At 43.1% G+C, this 20,628-nt stretch overlaps 1 protein-coding gene across 2 annotated transcripts in view; it reads right to left on the reverse strand.

The window, feature by feature from the left end:
• Positions 1-5,675: 5,675 nt before the first annotated feature.
• GRIA1 (glutamate ionotropic receptor AMPA type subunit 1) overlaps positions 5,676-20,628 on the reverse strand; it is a 306,995-nt gene continuing 292,042 nt past the window's right edge. For both annotated transcript variants that reach the window (XM_030328848.1, XM_030328844.1), the window contains exons 15-16: positions 15,955-16,089; positions 5,676-8,322 (exon numbers count right to left, since the gene is read on the reverse strand). In XM_030328848.1, coding sequence (XP_030184708.1) covers positions 8,122-8,322; positions 15,955-16,089 — 336 coding nt within the window. In that variant the 3' untranslated portion in view covers positions 5,676-8,121. The remainder of the gene's footprint in view (positions 8,323-15,954; positions 16,090-20,628) is intronic.

Raw genomic sequence — 20,628 nt, forward strand, 5'->3', positions numbered from 1 at the left:
GAAAGTCATTACCTTTTTCCCTGGTCAGGCAAGTGCCATCCACAGGTGGCAGGTCTGTCTCCTACTGGGGCTTTTTTTTTTTCTTAATTGTCATGTGGACAGATGGCTTCCTATAATCTGTAATGGGAATTCCTGTGTTGTAGGAATTACACAAAATCTAGGTGTCTAAAGTTCCACTTCTACCTCTGAGCCTCTGTTTGCTCAGGAACGAAAGTGGGGTGGTAATTAGGCTCCACAGGCTAACTGCCATGGTGATTATATTTGGTAGGTATAGAGCACACCTAGCACAGTGCCTGGCACAGAGTAGGTGCCCAAAATACATGCTTCTTGCTAAACTCAATACCTGATACCAGAATGGATTTCTTCCTCAGCCCCCAAAACTTCAACTCCCTATTTCATGATGTATTAAATAAACACTCCTCTCGCCCAGTCCAGCCTTCTCTGTCATTGCTTGCCTGGACATGCGGCACAAGCTGCATTGTACTTGCCCTTTTCCCAAACGGACCCTGCCTCTTCCTGCCCTGACGCTCTGACTCATTCTGCACCTCCTTCTTTGAATGCCTTTTCTGTCTCTGACTGTGTAATGCCTACCCAGGCAACACAAGAATGTCATCACCTCCTTCCCTTATTTCCCCAGAGCTCTGCCTCCTTTGGGCACTAAAATGCAATTCACTTCTACCTCTCTCATTCCTCAGGTCATTCAACAGATACTCATTGAGGTTCTATTATGTACCTGGCATTGTGCTGCGGCAACAGGGTCCCTGGTCTTGTGAGTGTATTCTGGATGGGAAGAGGCAGACAGTAAGCAAGTAGACAAGATATGATTAGGTGGTGATGAGCAATGTGAGACTGAATGACATCAGGGCTAGTCTGCATAGGTGGAGAGGGAAGGATGTTCTGGGGGAGACGACATTTTTAGCCAAGACATGGGTAAGGAGCTAGCCTTGCAAGTGAAAAAGGTTTCAAGTGGAGGAGCCAACAGGCACAAGAGCCTTGAGATGGAGTAAGCATGGCATGCTGGGGATACCATGCATGTTTGAGAAACAGGACAGGAGCTGGGTGGCCAGAAAATTGTGATCAGGGAGAAAGTGAATAGCATCTATTCAGAGTCCCCTTTTTAAAGGCTGGGCACAAGGTGGCGAGCAGCATGTGGAAGCCTGGATCCAGGCACTTCAACTTTTTCCATCTACTTTAACCTTGTGTTATACTTAATGGTGTTTCTGAGCTTTATTTTTTCTTCCTATTATTGACACTTCATGAGACAGGACTATCAGTTATTTGACTCCTTATTCCCCATGACATCTACCTGTGGACATGGGTGCTCATTATGTATGTTGATGAGAAGAAAAAGTGTATATTCTGGGATTAGAAATGAAGCTTATCCAGTTTTTTTGTGGGTGTGGGGTGGGTGTGGTAGGGATCACCTGGACACCTCTCAGCTGATTCTAGCTGCAGAGCCACCCACAAAAGGAGACTGGGTAGAGCATAAGCTCTTCTGCAGGCAGAGCCCCTACCGCCTCCTGAGCCACAGCTGTTGGCTCTGGCTGCTTGATTGAACCCCCAGCCATGGCTTCTTTGGGCTCCATAGATTTATGCTGTGGGCCAAACACTTCTGACTTTAGCTTACTTCCCTAAACCTGGTTTCTTCCTTGACAAAATCCTGTAACTGTTCATCTTCTCTGATGGTTCACCTGATTTAGGATCCCTGCGCTTTTACTCTCCAGCCTTATTCTGCCATCGTCCATGCTCAACTGGGTATTGCAATGCTGTAATTACATAAGATGGGGTTTCTCAACCTCGGCACTATTGACATTTTGGGCCGGATAATTCTTTGTTGTGGGAAGTTGCACTGTGTGTTGTAGAAATTTAGTGGCGTCCCTGGGTTTTTACCCACTAAATGCCGTCAGCACCTCTGCCCATAGTTGTGGCAATAAAAAATATCTCCAGACATTGCCAACTGTCCGGGAGGCACAAAATCTGCTCTGGTTGAGAATCAGTGACATAAGGCTACAACTAAGAGGGATCTTAGAGACCAATTAGATGAATCCCACTTCTCCCACTTCACAAATGAGGTCACTGAGGCCCAGAGTAGGAAATGTGTTGCCCAGGGTCACACCACAAATTGGCAGCAATGTAGGCAATCGGCTTCATATTTTTCTCAATCTCCAGTGCGTTTCGTTAGTGTGGTGAAATCTTAGGAGGCAGTCAGGTAAAGTGAAAAGGTGGTGGCTTTAGAGAGACAGAGTGGGATTGGAATCTAGGTCAAGTCATTGACTGGCTGCATGACCTTGGGTTCTGAATCTGAGTTTCCATTTCCTCTTATGCAAAGTGGGGGTGATAAATCCCCACCTCGCAGGATTGTTTTGAGGACTAAAGGAGAGATTTGTCCTAGCTTCTTACCCGGTATGCAGTTAGTGCTTAGCCAATGCTGGTTCCCTCCTTCCTTGTAGGGTTATGAAAATGGCAAGTGTGGTACAGAGAAGTTAGGCTTGTCTTAGTAGGACTCAGAGTGCCCATGGAAGATTAGGTCAGTAGGCACTTCTTTCCAGTGGACTATGTTAAAAATGCAAGTGGTGGGATTTGGTGTTTGTAATGGAAACAGCCAAGTAGTTTTCCCGTTTGGAAAATAACTGGCTGTGTTGAAAGCTGATTCATTTCACAAAGTTATTTCCCACCCCCACCATGCCCTTTCCTGAGGAGATATCTTTGATAATTGTATCTTATCTCTAATGTCCTGTGTCTCTCTCTTCTCCCAGGAGAATGTTATGTTATTATAGACATGCCTAAGGAGGAAAGGAGTGTTCAGACCCCATGTCCTTGGGAACAGTATCTTTTCTTCCTCTTTTATCAGGTGAATCTAATGGTATTTTCTCTTGGGACCAGGGAGATTTGACTCCATCTGGTAACTTGCATTCTGGTGTTAGTCTGACCACTGACAGAAATGACCCTAATATAGTTCTTGGTAATTTTCAGATAAGTTTCTATGAGCGTTTTCTCTGACTCCCAAGCTGACACAACTGCAGTGGTTCTCAATCTGGGCTGCATATTGTAATCACTTAAAAGTTTAAAAGAAAACCAGACAACACCAATACACTGACAAATATGCCTGAGCTCAGATAAACCATATTTGGAGATGTATCTTGGGCACTAGTGATTTTGTGTAAAGTTCAATAGGTGATTCCAGTGTGCAATTAGCATCCAGTATCACTGCTTATTTTGACACCAGATATCCTAGATCTTTGATGAGAAAGATGAGGCTCAGAGAAATTAACAATATTCTTGTCCAAGATTGTAAAGGAAGAAGGAAGAGAAGCCAGGTGTTGTGAATCCTGATCTAGGTCTTTCCACTGTACCAATTTGCTTCTATACTCATGATGTGATCTGGAAACTTCAAGAAATAAAAGCTTTTTGAAAATTACAAAGCACTGAAGTAAGGTTGTCAGTGGCCAGACTAACACCAGAACACAGGACTACCTGATGGCAGTCAAGTCTCCATAGTCCCAAGGGGAAAATGCCATTGTATTTGGTAAAAAGGAAGATGGCTTCTTATGCAAGAACTCAGTTTTCTTAGCTGTAAAGTGAGATAGGAATGTATTGCCTAGACATTCTTTCCTTGAAAGAACATTAGTATTTGGTGAGGAAAGAACTTGCCATTTTGTTTCTTAATTAGGATAAGTTGAGTTTTGAGATTTCATTGAAAGATATTCATGCTCATTTCTGTAGGGTATTGCTGACTCTCTCTGAAGTCTATATTAGGGTGTTATTGAACAAATAACCTGAATAGGGCTATAAAAGATGCAAGATAAAGTAAGGAAAATCAGTGGATATGTATGTCAACTTTCACACCTGTGGCATCTCCTTGACTCCAGGGGCAGTCCAATATACTCTGAGGATACTCTGACCATTAGGAACTCCTTTCTGTAGCTGAGACTAAGTCCATTGTCCTGTAACTCCCAGAATGGATCCTGGTCTTAGTCATACAAAAAGCTAGTACAAAAAGCTAGCACCATTTCCCCAGGATGGCCCTGAAGATCCTTCTTCAGGCTGAATCAACTATTTTGCAGGGGACCTGCTTTTCAGTCCCCTTTCCAATGTGCTTGCTGCTCCCTAGCCTGGATCTATTTTAAAGGGACGGTAAGTAACTCTTTCTCCTCTTCTCCATTTTTGCAGTCCGGTCTGGAGTAGTGATTTCTACTAACTCAGAAAGACAGGTTGGCTTTCCCAAAGGTGTAGCAGGTATAGCTGTAAAGCATTCTTTTTTTTTAAAAAAAGTTATTTTTGGCTTTATAAGAAGGTAGAGAACTGCTTGCCTGCTATTTTCCTGACCATCATGCATCATGACCTGGTTACCAGTGAGATAGGTAATGTAAAGGCTTTGGATTCAGGCAGACCCAGTTCAAATCCTGGTTCTGTCACTTATAGGAGCGTGAGCAAGTTATGTAATCTTTTAAAGTCTGAGTTCCTCTTTCAGAAGGCCCTACCTGAGAGGGCCATTATAGTAATATAGAAAGTATGAAGTGTGCTTAACATAGCATATGCTCAGTACATGGTGACATGTGCTCTTATAGCCATTATGATCATTATCCCAGCTATTTGAAAGAAAGGTGACAGAGATTAATTTTCTCCACCTGTCAGTGTTTCTCCACAGAAACACTGTTAAAGTGTTTCTTCATTCAGAGGCACCCTACATGCTGGAGGTGACTGTAGGTGTTGAAATAATGATTGGAGCTTCAATCAAAAGAACACGAGTCCACTGGTTTTTTTGCCTTCCTTCAACCCTTTACCATAGAGATGGTGGTTACTGTCTGAAATGCCACAATTAGAACTTTGTTAATTTATTTGAGATCTCTGACCCCTGTTATTATGCCAAATTCCTTGGGAAAGAAAACATTTGAAGTTGTTCTTAATCATCGGTATCTAAATGTCAATAAATGTCAGATCCTTTAGAGAAAGCCCATCTTGCTGGAGTGAAAGAAAAACTTGCAGGAAAGAATGAGAGGATCATGTGGTGTGGGACCAGGATGATCTATGTTTAAGCATGGTCTAAACTGGTTTTGGTTGTGACTCCGCACATCACAGATACACCTAGACTCCACTTAGACACTCCCCAGAGAAGACTGGGGGTGTCTGGAAGATATACCCTGTGAGCCATCCAGTTCTCTGGAGGTACTGTGACCACTGTATGTCAAGCCCTGCTCCCTATGCAGTTGGAACTGTGGCCCTTGAAAACCAATATTACTCGGGTTTTTTGCTTTGTTTTGTTTTGTTTTTGTTTTTTGTTTTGGTTATCCTGTTTGAATGAATAACTCACGGTGAACTAGTTTAGCTGAAATGACTCATTTGAGAGCTGTTTGTGAATCAGGAATGGTGGTTACCATTAAAAATGTTCAGCAATAAGGAAATAACATAACCTTTAGAGCTTTGGCTTCAGAAATGGCACAAAAATGGAATGGACAAATATGAAAAGTAGATAATGGATCCACAGTGATTTAATTCTTGGTGATACTTTCATTTTATGCAAATACCAAAAGAAAAAAAAAAAAAAAAACAAACCCTGGCTACTTGAAAGAAAAACAGGAACCAAAAAAATATTTAGTGTTTGATCAAGCAAAAATCCTTTCACACATCTGTCAAGAGAATTAAAACAAATATAGATGTTAAATAAAAGGCCCAGGTACCAAAGAGCAAAATTTAATGAAAGCCAGAACTGTTAAGTATGGATTCCTGTTGAGAAAAATGTCAATCTCTTTCAGAGTTTTCCCAGTACTCTATTTTTAAGAAAAGTGTAGTAAAAATACATAATACAAGTTAACTTTTTTCTTGCTTTTGTTTTCCCCCGTCACCCCTCTATTGATAAAAAGCATCTTCTGTGGAGTCTTGGACCCCCACACAGCATATACTCTCATTGTTAGCTTAGATGGTCTCTCGCTATCAGATCATGTTAGTGGTGAGCTGGGTGGCTGGAGAGGCATCTTACCAAAGGAAAAGGTCTTTGAAGCATGTTGATAGTAACAGGGATATTTCTAACTCCTCTGAAATGCACTCCCTAATGACAGGTCATATCATATTCTGCAGTGGTAGGCTAAGGGCTGACAAAAATCTGGTGGGAGGACAGGGGATGGGGAGGACATCAGCTGGCAGTAGTGAGAAGTAAAAAATCCATCTTGAGGGTCCTGCTTCACGTACCATGCCCACATTGACACGTGAAAAGACTGAACAACACTTGAGTTGAAAGGGCATAGAGTTTGATTTGGGGATGGTTCTTTGCTACGGCTGATACTAGGAGAATGGGGGAGACATAGAGATGGTGGGTGTCCACTGAGAGAATCCACAGATGAAGCCAATCATGCTGCACCTACTTGTTGGTAGGCTCCCAAACCTTTAGTTTGTCAGTTGCTAATGATAACCCCTAGCAGATAAGACTGGAGAGAAGTAGGGGGTAAGGAAATAAGCCAGAACATGGTTATCAATAAAAGCTAAAGACACATGGCACACACTGAATCATGCACCTAGGAGAGTGGCTGCTGGACAGCTGGAAGCCAATTGCACCAAGAATGAGAGTTGGGATCTCCAAGAAAGCTATGTACCAGGAACCCCCTTTCCAACTAAAGTTGCAGTCAGCCTGAGCCTCTCTCTATGTACCCTGTCACTTCTCTAAACTTGCTTTAGTTCAGCTTTATAGTCACAATCATGGGCATATTGAGTCTGTTCATTGGAATAATACATCCTCATTCTGTCTCAGCCAGGGGGAAGGTCAGCCTTCTTAGGTTAGAAGTTGGGGTCAGTGATCTTAAGGTCCCCAATGTCATTATCAACTTAATTCATCTCCTTGTTTTCCTTAAAGTAATTCAGCCTTGGGTATTTTACTTTCTAAAGTGGCCACATGCTAAAACAACATTTTTATATGGACATAAAAATCCAAGTTCTCCAGGTCAGCAAAACTCTAAGCTGACTTGGTCTCTTAATCCTAGGACAGCGCACACCATGGAAGGTTCTGTTGCTTGTGGGCTTCAATGATGCTTCCTCTTCCAAAATTCTTCCATCCTTTTTTTTTTTTTTTTTGCATTCAGTTTGCATAGCATTTTCCCCCATATCAGAGGCTCCAAAGAGAGTCTACTCCACAGTGGGGTTCCTGCTCAGATGTCAAGCAAATGAAAAGTGACAATCATGGGCATATCTCCCGGGCTGTCAGTTATTCCCAAGGCTGTACTTGGTTCAGGAGGCCAATTCAGCCACCAGAGTGCCTTTGGGCTTGAGCATAGCAGAAAGACATACTGCTCAGTGCTGAGGTTGACTCTGTGAAGAAACCACCTAAGGTCTATGGGATGGCTGTTACTCATTAAAGGAAGCTCTCTCTGAGACTCCAGCAATAACTTTGTGAGTCCTCCTCTGACTGCACACCTGCCTTTGTCCTCTCCACCACCCTTGGTCTGAATTGCTTTTTGCACATGTTCTCAGCTACATCAGTGTCTAGGAGGTGCCCTTCCTGGGGAAGGCAGTCCACTTCTCCAACAACATCCATCCTCATCCATGTCTTGGGGTTGAGAAATGGAGGGTAACTTAGAGAGCTCCCATAGCAAATTAGTTTGAAGGTTGCCTTTTTCCTTTTGCTTGCTTGTAAAGTGGAGCGAATCTTTAATCTCCAATCTGAAAACTGAAGAGACATGGGTAGGGAGTTGGGAATAAGAAGCCAGGAGGAGGAAGGGGCCTAACAGAACCTTCAAACCATGGATATTAGTAAGAAAGAAAATCTTGCACACACTAAGACACATTAACAAATGAATTAAAAGAAAACAGTAGTTTCCTCATTAATGTTCCTATGACTCCATTTTCAGAGACACAGGCTCTGTTCAACAGGGTTATTCTCCCCTTATTGCGGTGCAGTGTTATTTATCATCCTCACTTAACAAACGGAAAAGGGTGAAAGAACATCAAAAAAGGAAGAGGGACGGCAAAATGATTTTTCAATTCTTCAGGAAAATCTGGTGAATCATCTGATCCTTGTGGTCATGGTGGTTGGTGGCGGTTGCGTTTCAATTTTACTGTTTTTGGCACTGAAGGGCTTGGTATGGAATTGGGGGAGCTTGAGCTTGCTCCCCAAGGGGTCTCCATCTGCTCCAGTTACAATCCTGTGGCTCCCAAGGGCATCCCTGAACTGTGGCTCATGCAGGGAATTGACTGCATGGACTTGGGGAAGTCATGGCTGACCACCCGGCCGTTTTCTCCACTGCCGCCACCGCTGGTTCCTGCCCCACTGTTTCGCGGGAGTGTCGATGTCCGTATGGCTTCATTGATGGATTGCTGTGGGATCAAACAGAAACCCTTTTCAGGAGGACCGGGGGTTCTTCCCCAGGTCCTTGGCAGTGACTGGTAAGGAGAATGAGTCAAAGCTGGACTTAAAATCTCACTCCACTTCTCCTCCCCACCCAACCCCTTTCCTTATCCGGAATGCTAACCTTGGCTTCCCATGAACTCACAAAACAGCTGTGTGGCTCTGGACAAGTCTGATCTCATCTCTGGACCTCCTGTTCTCTCTGTGTAATGAGGTGTGTTAGACTGGGTGGTCACTAAGATCCTTTCTAGTTTTTATATTCTGTGATTTCTAAAGATAGAAGTATTCCATGGTAGTATTAATGGTAATAAATGTAGCAACATGATCAAGTGGAAAAGCTCTAGAAAGGGGTTTGGGAAACTTGGGATTTTAGTTCTGGTTCTGAACATCAACTAGTTGTATGACCTGTGCATATCTCCTTACCTCTCTAAACCTTTAAAATCTCCATGTTTGTAAAATGTGATAATCTATGCACCTGCAGACTTTGTTAGCAAGAATGGTGCTACTGTGTGAAAAATGATTTGAAATGTTAAAAAAAAAAAAAGAAGTATGTTACTGCTGAGTTAAAATTTAAAACTACCTCTGATTTGATTCAGGAAAAATTCTTTCCTGCCTCTAGTAGTATGTGTTATGGGAATATAGGACTTGTTGAATAATAGTTAAAAATGTAATTGGAAAGAAGCATGTGCTAAAGAAAATGAGAATGCGTTCCAAAGATCATTATCTGAAGGTCAGCTGCTTCCCAACAGCACATATAACCTGACTTCTAGACTGACACATCAGTTCATTGCTATTAAGCTTGTGATTTCCAAAATATTAGACTTCTAGATATGAAAAGGACTCCGGTGATCCCCTAGGGTCAGAGTGAGTGAGGTAGAATGTTCAAGACCACAACCTGGATTAGAACCATATCTTATTAGATAAGAAGAAGGGTTCTTTCTGAGTTCCTTTGGAGAAGAAGCTTCATGACATGAAATCCAAACCTGTCTCTCTTCTTGTCACTTTAATTCCTATTAAGAGATACTCAGAGAAATTTTGAGGTGGGGGTTGATTTCTTGGGAATCATATATAGGAGAATTGTCTACAAGTTGAGAGGTGTCTGAGACCAATTGTACCAATCCTTCAATTCTGTTCTCACCTCCTTCTTGAAGCCATCCTAGACTGTACCATCAAGTGTTTGCCCCCTTCAGCCTAGTACTCCTACATTACACATGCTTTTGTAATGGTTCTGCTTCAGGTTTGTGGGTTTTCTCTTCTTTAAGAGAGCTGTCTGGAGGAGGGCAGGGTTCATTTTTCCCCCAGTCTATAGCTGTCTCCCATAGTACCCAGCATGTAGTTAGATGCTGAATAGATATCCTTAAATTTGTCTAAAAAAAAACAAAAACAAAATCCAACCACCTAGAGCCCTTCTCAACAAGTTTATGAATTTTCTTCTCTGCATATTTCCATGATCCTAGTGATCAGAGAAGTCAGTCACTCTCTGATGGCCAGATAGACATAAACAGCAGTTTGACCTAATTTTTATTCTTTGTACTATACTATGCTGGAAGTATTATTACTAGCAATTCTGACAGTCTTTTTTTTAAGAGTTCTTTTTAAAATCCCTGATTCAGACAGATTTGCCCCAAAGGATGCTCTACCCACACTGGTTCTGCCTCCTCCTCAAGCCCTCCGGACTTGATTTATTTATATTCTGCCCTTGATTGTCTTCCACTCAAGAGGAAATGTGCCCTGGATTGCATTCTTCTAAGTGAAGGCCAAATAAAAACTACTGTGATGCTCTATGGGTTGAAATGTGAAAAGAAACCCAAGGAATTAATGGTTATTTATTCTCACTTATGCTTATTTGTGTGTATGGGAATGAGGATAACATTCTATGGATTAACTTGGGATGTTTATCTTTTATGATTTTTCTCTACCACATCCCTTTAATTAAAACAATAAAGTTTAAAGTTCACACAGATAATCCTGGGCTTTGTTTCTAAAAAGTCTCACATATTCCCATAATATTCTATTGAAGTTGGTGATACTTGATGAATTTATCTTAAAGGATAAGATTGGTGGCATAGTAAATATTGGTGCCTACCAAAGTCTGAGTAACTTAGCTAGGCATGTAGCTAAAACCCTCCATGTTCACACCACTCAGAAATGGTTTTCTTGGAAGTTAAGGGCTTCTCCAAGGTCAATAACTCCATAATCCTACTGACAGTGAGTGCTACCTGCTTACCGGCTTCTTTTCTAAGACACTTATGGGATCGCAGTAGAACAGATGAATGGAGTCAAAACTTTGGAGTGGAAAGCAATACTACAAATTACTAGATCATTAGTTCTCAAATTTGACTGCACAATGGAATATCTGGGGAGGTTTTCGGGGGAAAAGCACTGATGCCTCAGATATACCCTCAAAGATGTTGACTACTAGGTGTGATGCATGGCCTGGACATCTGGGCTTTTAAACACTCCTCAGGTGATTCTAATGTGCAAGCAAGGTTGAAATACACACATCTAGTTTATATCCTTCACTTTATAGAGAAAGTGAGGACTTCGGACCAACTGACTTAAGGTTGTAGTTATCTGTCACCTAGTTGTCAAAGTGGAGACCTTCTAATTGTAACCTCTGTAGCTAGGCTTCATAAGCTGATGTCCTTCTTCCCCTTGCCTCTAGGAAATGAAGTTTTCCCTCGTCCATCCTTGACATACCAGCCATTCTTAAAGTTCATCCTTACAGTTGTTTTTGAAGCTGATACCCAGGGAGAAAAGTGTGAGTTAAAAGTCCAACCTCCAGCACCCCCAGGTTAACTCTTGAGAGACTCATTTCTCTAACAGTGTTTACATCCAAACTCCCCAGCCACCTGCTTTTCTAAGAAAAGTCTTCCCAGACTCTGCACATCCTAGAACATCCTAATAAAAGCTCAACCTCAGTGATGACCTCCTACTAGCATGTGTGCTAAGAGCCAGAGTGACTGCCTGCTGTGGAGGACACACCCCTGTGTTACCAAGTCTCTCAGCTGCTTGATAATTCTAGGCAAACATGTAAAGCTTCAGCTGCTGTGGCTTAAATACAGTTCATGTCAGTATTGCCACATACAATTGTTTTCCACAGGGAGAAATATGGGCAATAATACAGACCCTGGTTGTCTTTAATGTCAGTGAAGGACTCAGTTTTGGTCTGTTTCTCCAGGCAGAGGAAAGGGGATCTGAGACTTCAATCTGGAGCGTGTCTTAGGTTATGTATCTTTGCAACTATATGACCACTTAAATCTTACTCAAATGGTGTGGTTGTCAGAAGTCCCCTTCTGAGTCCCCACCTCTCATGTGTTCTCTTCTTCCTGAAGTCTTCTTATGCTCTGGTGAGCGTGGACTTCTTCCTATTTCTGGGCATAAGTTCTAATCTTTGGGTGTCTCACACATGGGCATCCTTTGCAGGCAATGCCTTTCCCCTGGTTAATTCCTTCCATACTTCAAGTCTGCTAGATACCAGTTTCTCAGGAGAACCTCTCTTATCTGTCCCAGCCCTCATTCCCTCAACAGGACTTGACAGTCCAGCATTTTTCTAAACACTCACTGAACATATAAGTATCTATTTACTTCTGTCTTCCCATCATACTTGTAGCTTCTTGAGAACAGAAGCTATGTCTGTTTGTTCCTGAGTATGTCCCCAGTGCTGAGCAATGCCTCATACAGTGGTGCTCAGTATGTCTTTGTGGAAGGAATGCCTCCAGGATGATTTCCCACTGTCCTGTGACACCTATTGTGTGTCTTGTTCCTATGACATATCAAAAAGGAAGGGGTTCGACAACACACAAGCAATAGATAACTAATCATGGAGGCCTCAACAACTACCTCAGGAAAACCTAAGGATAGGGCTGCATTTATTTGTCTATGTACTGTGGCTGCCACTTGAGGACACACATGGTAGGTACTCAGAATGATCTTTTCCTGCATTGGAAGTCTAATTCCTGTTTTTCCAGCTGCTAGCTTGTGTGACCTTACTAGGACAAACTACTTAAGCTTCTTTGAATCCCTATTTCTTCATCTGAAGAATTGTAAGCACAACACATTACAGGGTTAATGAAAATGTATATAAAGTACCTTGAACATGGAAGTTACTAAAAAGATGTCATCTTCCCTTTTTTCTTCTTCTCCTTTTCTACCCCCCTTCCTTTTCTTCTTATCTCTTCTTTGCACAGTGGGGAAAGGCTCTTTGACCATGGTTGAGAAATTGGGGGTTGGCCCTCAACTATGTTTAGGGGCTCAAGATCTTAAAAGTTGGCCAAACACAGTGATCAAGGAAAGGAACAGGAAGGAAGTTTCTCACCAAGGGCCTGTGACACTGTTAACATGTCTGTAAAGAGCTAACTGCCTCTGGGGAAGGCTAATTACAGAATAATAAAGAAAACTATCAAGTTGTGAACTCATCTGAGAGGCAGGTTGATAGTGTTCTACTTTTCTCCTTTGGATAAGAGAGAAGTTGGTGGGGCTTCAGAACTGAAGGGCTGGGTTGATTAAGAAAGACAGTAAAAGTATCTTCTCTGCAGTTGGAAGATTAAAACATCTATTAGGAACCTTGATGAGTTGGGCAGAAGTTGTGTCGAACAATGGAATTAATTATAAAATACTGTGGTGAAAGATCCTGATGAATGAGTCTAAGAGATCCTGATGTTGGCTTCTGAGAAATTTGACATCTTTGTAAAGGAAAGGGTGCGAATGTCCCCCAACAAGTTATGGCATGACTCAGTGGCCTCTTCTAAGGATTCTTGTCTTAACCTGAATGTTGTGATTTCAGTGGTGAAAGCCAACTGTCTAGTTTTAAGAGGATCCCAGTCTTTAACCACCCTGGTACCGTTACCTGGCACTGACCATGATTATTGGGACATGGTAATCCCATGGGAAGGGTCAGAGGTCCAAGCAGTTCCTGCTTGATGGGTACCTGCTCTCATGTGATTTTATGAACACAAACAGATGGGGCCAGAACCACCTTGGACAATGATGTTTGTGCTTCCAGCCTGGGTGGTTTTGATGGTCGTATTTGTTTACCCAAATAGCAGCTCTCCCCCATGCATCACTTCATCCCTCAAGAGTTTTTCTCTTCTGGGGACAATTCTACATAATTTTACTGATAATTATCCTATGTGTGTGGAATGTCCAAAGAGAAATTAGACATACTTCTTACCTTAAAGAACTCACAATCTATATAGCTCAAAAAACCTAGGACACGTAAGTAGGGGCAGTAAAAGGAAAGTCTTAAAAAGACTGTAGCTGATCACTAATGGGAAAAATAATTATTATTATAAATAGTAGTTATCAGTGTGAGTATTGTTATTTATTGAGAGCTTATTATGACCCAGGAATTTTGACAATCCCTTTATGTCCATTTATCACACAATGCTCACAATAATTTTATGAGATATGTCCTACCACTAGCCCCATTCTATAGAAAATGAGGATCAGAGAGCTACTGGAGCTTGTCCCAGATGACACAGTTGGCAAATAGAGCAGGCAGAATCTATGCTCAGACAGTCTCTAGAGCCTGTGCTTTAGGCCACCACACTGCACTGTGCTCTTGGGGACCAGTGAGAAGGAGATCCTGCGATATGTAGCAGGCCAATCTTGAACCCTTGGTTTGGGTCATAGCTCACATGGAAGGTTTTGGGGTGTTATAAAGGTTGTAGTTCACCTAGCTTTTTTTCTGTTCTCCTCTGCCTCCAGAGTGGGCTTTCCTCACTTTGGAGAATTTTTGGGCTTATGTTTGGGTGGAATAGGAAAAGAAATCTTTGTTTAGGTTCTAGGAGACCTTATTGTGCTTGTCAAGCTCTTTGGAGGTCTACCCTGGGTTTAAGGTCTGAGGCCCATGCTTTTGCTCTGCTTTGTCCTTTCTGAGAAGACCTGGTGTGGGTGAGCTGGTTAAGGGTAGGAATGAGGTGTTCCTAGGTCCGCTGGCTAAATACCATCATACTACCATCCCTTAATTGTTCCTTGTTATTGTATCTTGGTTACATTGCCTTTTAAATGGGCCCTATGGGCAGAAGATGGGGAGAGAGATTAGCCTGCATTAAGGCACATGGGTGGGAAGCACAAGGTGGGTGGCTAGAGTACGGAGTATGTAAGAGCAGATTGCTTGGGAGGGGAAAGTAGGCTGGAACCATGATGTGGAAATGCTGAATGCCAGGACAGAAGGTCTGAATGCCAGGACAGAAGGCCCTCCTCCTCCAACTCCCACTTTCTGTGTACAGAACTGAATACAGAGTTTCCAAACAGGGGAAGCAAATGTCCAGCAATGTCTTCTCCAAGAGCGACCCTGGAGATATGTGTAGGGCTGTTGCCCCAAGGCTGAGAGTGGCTAGGCAAGAGGCTATGGTCGTGATTCAACAGTGGGTATATACTGAGGTTATATAGGCTTCTCAGGTCACATTCTAGGAGAGCAAATCCTACCAATGAATCTTCTTAGTCTGGTCAAACCAACGTAACAGCTTAGGGTACATTGCTCAGTGACTGCATTTCCCTCCACTTTTGTTGGTCTGAATCCCACTTGTCCTTCCTCTTAATTTTTGCCTCTTCCTGGAAGCCTTCTCTAATTTATGCCTCCTCTGTATTCCTATAGGCCTTCCTATCTATAAGTTGCTTCACTGAGTAATTTTGCTGTGCAATTTTTTGTTGTTGAAGGTCACAGATTGTATCTCCAACCTCTGTGTCTCATTATGATATCTTGCTGATGGTGTTGCCTACATAATTAACACTTGCATGAATATTTTCTTATTGAAGCTAAATCATGAAATGTGAGGGGTCTTGAAGGTTATTTAATCCAAACTCCCTTTGAGTATTTGAACCTATATCCTCCCCCAGAGTTACTTGGCCTCTACTTGTATACCTCCAGTGATGGGAGGCTTGCTACTTATTGGGATAGTCCATTTCCTTTCCCAGTAGCTCTGAAAGAACATTAGATCTCACTGTGTTAACCTCTGTTCTCCATTGCTTTTAGTAATTAGTTCGTATTGTGCACTTTGGGACCCCACAGAACTCGTCTATTTTTTTTCCCACCTGCAAAGTCTTCACGTTTTTATAGACAGCTCTCATATCCTCCACAATTCTCTTTTCCAGCTATTTGCCTTCAGCAAATAGGGTCATCTAGCTAACTTGCTGCTCTTCTGTGCATGATTCTCTTTGCCAAAGTCCATCTCACAGTAGAGTAACTAAGAAAAGACCTAACTCACCAAGCATGGCAAGATTATCTATCTTACAGAGGGTAGACACCCTCTCCTGTATTTTGAGAGCTACACTTCTGTTAATGAAAACTCAGAGAGAATCTACTTTTGCAGCAACCACTCTTGCCTCACATTGTGTTGACTGTCCACTTAAACTCCTAACTTTTAGTCTCACCACCCCATCTCTGGCTGGTACAGTTGTTTCCCAGGCCTTATGTTGACCCTGACACATCCCATCTCCCTTCCTTTCTCATAGCTGTCTCCTTTCCCATCACCTTTCCCATCGGAGCTTTCTGGGCCCCTGCCCAGAGCTAACTTCAACCTTATTTCACTCTCCACCCTTTCTAGCACAGACACTCCCAGGAAACCCAGCTGTATCACAAAACAGGGTAGGAAAAAGGCCTGGGAAGACGATGCCACCTTCATCCGCTTGGATTCGCTACGGGATTTGTAGCAGAACTCGATTAAGGCAACCAGCATGGCTAGTCCAAGTCCTCCAATCAGGATGTAGAACACGCCTGCCACATTGCTGAGGCTCAGAGCACTTGTCTTGTCCTAGGAAGGGGAGGAGGGAAGGGGGCAGGGGGAAGAGTAAAGTGAGCCAAAAGGCTAGAGACCATCCAAGCAATAGCATTTTTACACACATACACTCAACCCCATCACCCTTTTTAACATTCAAAATAGTCGGAGAGGCTTTTTATTCATTGATAGAGTGCTAAATATTCCTAGGAAAAAGGTGTGTGTGTGTGTGTGTGTGTGTGTGTGTGTGTGTGTGACAATATCCCAAAGCATCCCTGATTATATTTAATTTATAATTACGTTTCCCTCCCTCTACAATGCCTGTTCTGGGGCAAGAGGCACCACAAGAAATTCAGGCAGCTTCTACCAAAATCTGCATCCTTGAGCTTACCCTATTGTTTCAGAGAATGTGTGCCTCCCTTTCTAGTTCAGTTCCTGTCCCCCACCTCTCTGTTGTGCAAAGCATCGGCCTTGCTTATTGTTTATGTCTCTGAGTGTTTTTCTGAGTTGGCACTTAAAATGAACTTTTCCCTAGATGTACGTTTAATTTCAATTTAATAAGAGAGTTATTGCACACATAATAAAGACCAATCAATGTGTACTTTTAACTTACTGATCTGAGTCTCAATCTAGGGAAAAAAGAAAACGGGGGGGGGGTCTTAGAATAGTAAAAAGGCACTTGGATAGAAAAATGGCTCTATTAAATCCTAGTAATTATGTTTAATTGGTGTCATTTTTCTGTTGGAGGTGCTTGCTAAAAGACATCGTAGGCAGACTCAGGTAGCTGAATTTAGAAGTCTCTGGTGCCTACAGTAAAAGATCTTACACTGGTTCTGGATGAACAAAGTCATGGAACAGACTAATTCCCAGGGCTGGGGGATAAGTACCCATGTCCAGTAGTGGGTAGACAGAGCTCACTTTGTGGGGCCTGAGAAAGGCCATCAGTGTGGTGAGACTGTCCCTGCATTCTGTCACCTCCAGTCAGGTTCAAACTGTCGGACTGAGGAAACTGGGGACCAGTTTCCTTTGGGGACCAAAGGAAACTGGTGGTCAGGGTGAGAGTTATAGCTCAGAGAGAGGCGGAAAGTGCTCAGTCAAAATTTTGACACAGGCAAGTGAACGTCTTTAAATCTTCAAAGAATACTCATTCTTAGAGTCATGGTGGCTCTAACATCTTCGTTTATATTGTTTGCTCGTGTACAACAAGTTTCTCATTGAATTAAAATGAAATGCACACTTCAGCTGGCACAGGTACACACCATGGTTGGTTAGTTGGTAACAATGGATAGGATATAGCTTTTATGTCTCTGTATGTATTCTTTTTCAGGTGGGGATGGAGGCAAGCCAAACAAAAGGTGAACTGTCTTGCCCTAGGGACTCCTTGGACATCTGCCTATTAAGATATGGACGTGTGGAAAGGAGTTTGCTATGGACTAAGTCAGTGGGCTCTGCCCTAGTTCCACTTGGTGCATTGTACAGGATTCAGCAGGGCTGAGCTTGGGGACTGCAGCTGGCAAATAGGAGCATGCCTTCCCTCCCCAGAAGCAGCACTAGCTAGCAGAGCTTTAGGATTATCTAAAGCACACCCCTTTGGTGGCTTTCTGTATTGCTAAAGCAGATGGCTCTTGAATATGGGTTACACTTGGCAAGGCATATTCTGGCTGTGGAAGCAGTGGAAATGATTCTTCCAAGGGGTAGAATTTCTCCTGCTCTGGTATAATGGCCTGATAAGGGATATGCCCAAAATGCTTGGTTCAAGAGTTGGCTAGACAAGTAAATCCCCACTTGGTGTGGTTTTTCAGAACATTCAAAATGTCTCCCTGTTTGTCATTCAGGAGGTCTGTAATTCTGTTTCAGAGACCAGGATTTATGGTCAGTAGAAGTTCCTATAAAACTCATCTGTGTGGGGGGAAAATTTTTTTTTTAAAAAAACCAAACCAACTTTTCTGTATAGACAGGGCTAGGGGTAAGGTGGGGAGGCATGTTAATGTGTCATCAGTTCACACCTTAAAAAAGAGTGGTTGACAGTGATGCTCAGAGGGAGTGGATGAGGAACAGGCCTGGGGGAAGGTGGTGCGCAGGAAGCTGGGAGGAAAGAAAGAAGTCCTGTTGGCTTCACATGCTAATCAGCCTTTCAATAGCTGAAGTGCACCTTGCCTCCTTGGTCACCAACACTTTGTGTTTTCTTCCTCATGGTCTTTTCAAGTTCACCTTGGTTGACGATTGTCTTCAAGGATAAGGGAATAGTGGGCATCCTTTTTTTTTTTTTTTTGGTCACTCTCTTCAAGAAACCCTAAGAGGGCATCTATCTCCTTGGCCATAGAGTGTGGGGTGTCTATTTCTGGTATACCTGGGAAGGAAGCAGGATGAGATCTTCATATGAAAGTAGGGATAAAGGGCATATTGTATGTAATTGCAGAAGAAGAAACATCCAGTGGCTGAGCACTTGACTATGTCTGGAGGTGGAGAGCATCTTTCACTTCTGAAGGAGGTCTCTGGCCTACAGAGACCGCAATGTGTGTTGGAGGACACATCCCATACAAACAGAGAGGGTAGCCACATGGTATGGGGAGTTCCACCTCTTGAAGGACAGACAGTGCCACTCATCCCCTTCTTATGCCAACACAGGGGGTGAGGGAAAGACTTCTGGAATCAAGGGGGCACCCGGGACCTTTCCCTACCTGTATTAGGAAGCAAACTTAGATGTAGCACAACTGTCTAAACTGGCATAATTTGATAGGGTGTGGAATGAAAGGCTGGTGTTGCTATTTTCTTAGCTCGCATAGTTGGGGAGTTTACATTTAGGCAAGGTTTTATGATCTCCCTTATGTGTACCATTTGCTTTTTGATCACACCAACTTTAGCTCTTTCAAAGGAGGCCCGAGGCCGCGGTCTTCTGTTCAGTTGCCTTTAATGACTCTCTTTGACTCACTCTGGGAATATGATGGGATATCCAGGAGCAGGGTTAAAAATCCACTTTTAATCAGACCAGAGCTCTGATTCCTCCATACAAGAGGATGTGTTTCTTCATGGACTTATGTACGAACAGCTGTGTTCATGTTTCCTGGGAAAGCTACAAGCTTCCCAGATATGACCAGGGAGAGAGAAAAGCTAGAACCTGAGTCTTTTGAGCACCCTTCTGGGGGACTCCATTCTCCTCCCATCCCATAGCAGCTGTACTCCCAAAAGTCAGGCAGCTTGTTGGTGGGAGTGAAAAAGTCACAACTTGTCTTCTGCCAGGAGGGAGGGAAGAGAGTGACAGCACTGAGAAGAATGACAGGTGAAAAGAAAACCCAAAAAAATCCATCTTTCAGAATTGTTGGGCTTGTTGTCATGGTGATGAGCACCCCCCCTTCATCCATCCCCCTTAACCTGTTGTCTTGAATTGTCGCCTCCCTCATGTGGAAGGGAGAGGTTTTAATTTTCACATTTTTTCTTGCTCTTCCCACATAATGGGGGACTGTCCCAGACTCCCTCTGTGTTTCTGAGCCAACATCCCGTCCAAGAATATGGGGCTGGCTTAAGTCTTCATGAAGAGGTTTGAGCCAGGCCTGAGAAGGAGGGACTTGAAGCTTTTTTTTAATGGCTTAAGTAGAAAGTTCCAAAGAGAAGCCAAAGCCTTTGGCCATAGGACCATTCCCTCCCATAGAGACTGGTGGTGCCCATCATCCAAGGCCTGCTAAGTCTGGACCAAGCCTTCAGGTTTCTCCAACTGCTTCTTATCTTCCTGTTAAGAGTGTGAACTCCTACAAAGCAAAGCCTCCAGCTCCTGCTCTTCTTTCCATTCCATAGGAATTCCACACATTTTCTGATGTCTGTACATTTGGACTTTTAGGGGCTGATTTCAATTGTTGCACATGCTGAATGTGTGACCTGACTTGCCTTTCAGGGTCTAGAGAGAAGTCCAACCCATTTCCTACCTCCTAGCCTTCCTGCTATAATAGGCTTTCACTTGTGCTTTTCCAGAACTTGGATTTTTAGCCCATGAGCCATTTTCCCGAGTGGTTGATTATTTCCTAGGAATAGAGACTCAGTAGTTGGCTAGGCTCACTTACTAGCTAGGACCAAAGTGAGGAAGCTACGGGGAGGTGGATTTGATTCAACTAAGGAAGATCTTTTGATTCAGTAGAGCTGTCCAAATGTGGAATGTTTTGCCATGGATGGTGGTGAGTACGCCAAACATAGATGCATTCAGGAAAAAACTGATGGGGTCATCTAAGGGATTCGAGCACTAGATAGTTAGATGAAGTGACCTTTGACACTCACCCCAACCCCAAGAGATTTGGGGCATCTGAGGAGTTCCTAGAGGGCCTGAGATCATTGAGCCTCTTATAAATTCTCCCTAGAGACTAACTTCTTTAGGGGATGCAAAAAAGGAACTCACGTTAATTGGCAACTTCTGCTGTTTCCATTTCCAATCTAGGCCAGTTCCCCAGCCTGCATATTTTCCCCAAGAGCAACACAGGATGAGAATCGGCCCATTGTACTAATAATTGGCAAGGCAAATGCTGTGAAAGTAAGGGTTGTGGGGGCGGCTCTTGTCAGCAGTGTGTGCTCAGGGACTGGCTGCTGTAC

The sequence above is a fragment of the Lynx canadensis genome, chromosome A1 (assembly GCF_007474595.2).
Source record: "Lynx canadensis isolate LIC74 chromosome A1, mLynCan4.pri.v2, whole genome shotgun sequence".
In the NCBI taxonomy this organism is placed as follows: domain Eukaryota; kingdom Metazoa; phylum Chordata; class Mammalia; order Carnivora; family Felidae; genus Lynx; species Lynx canadensis.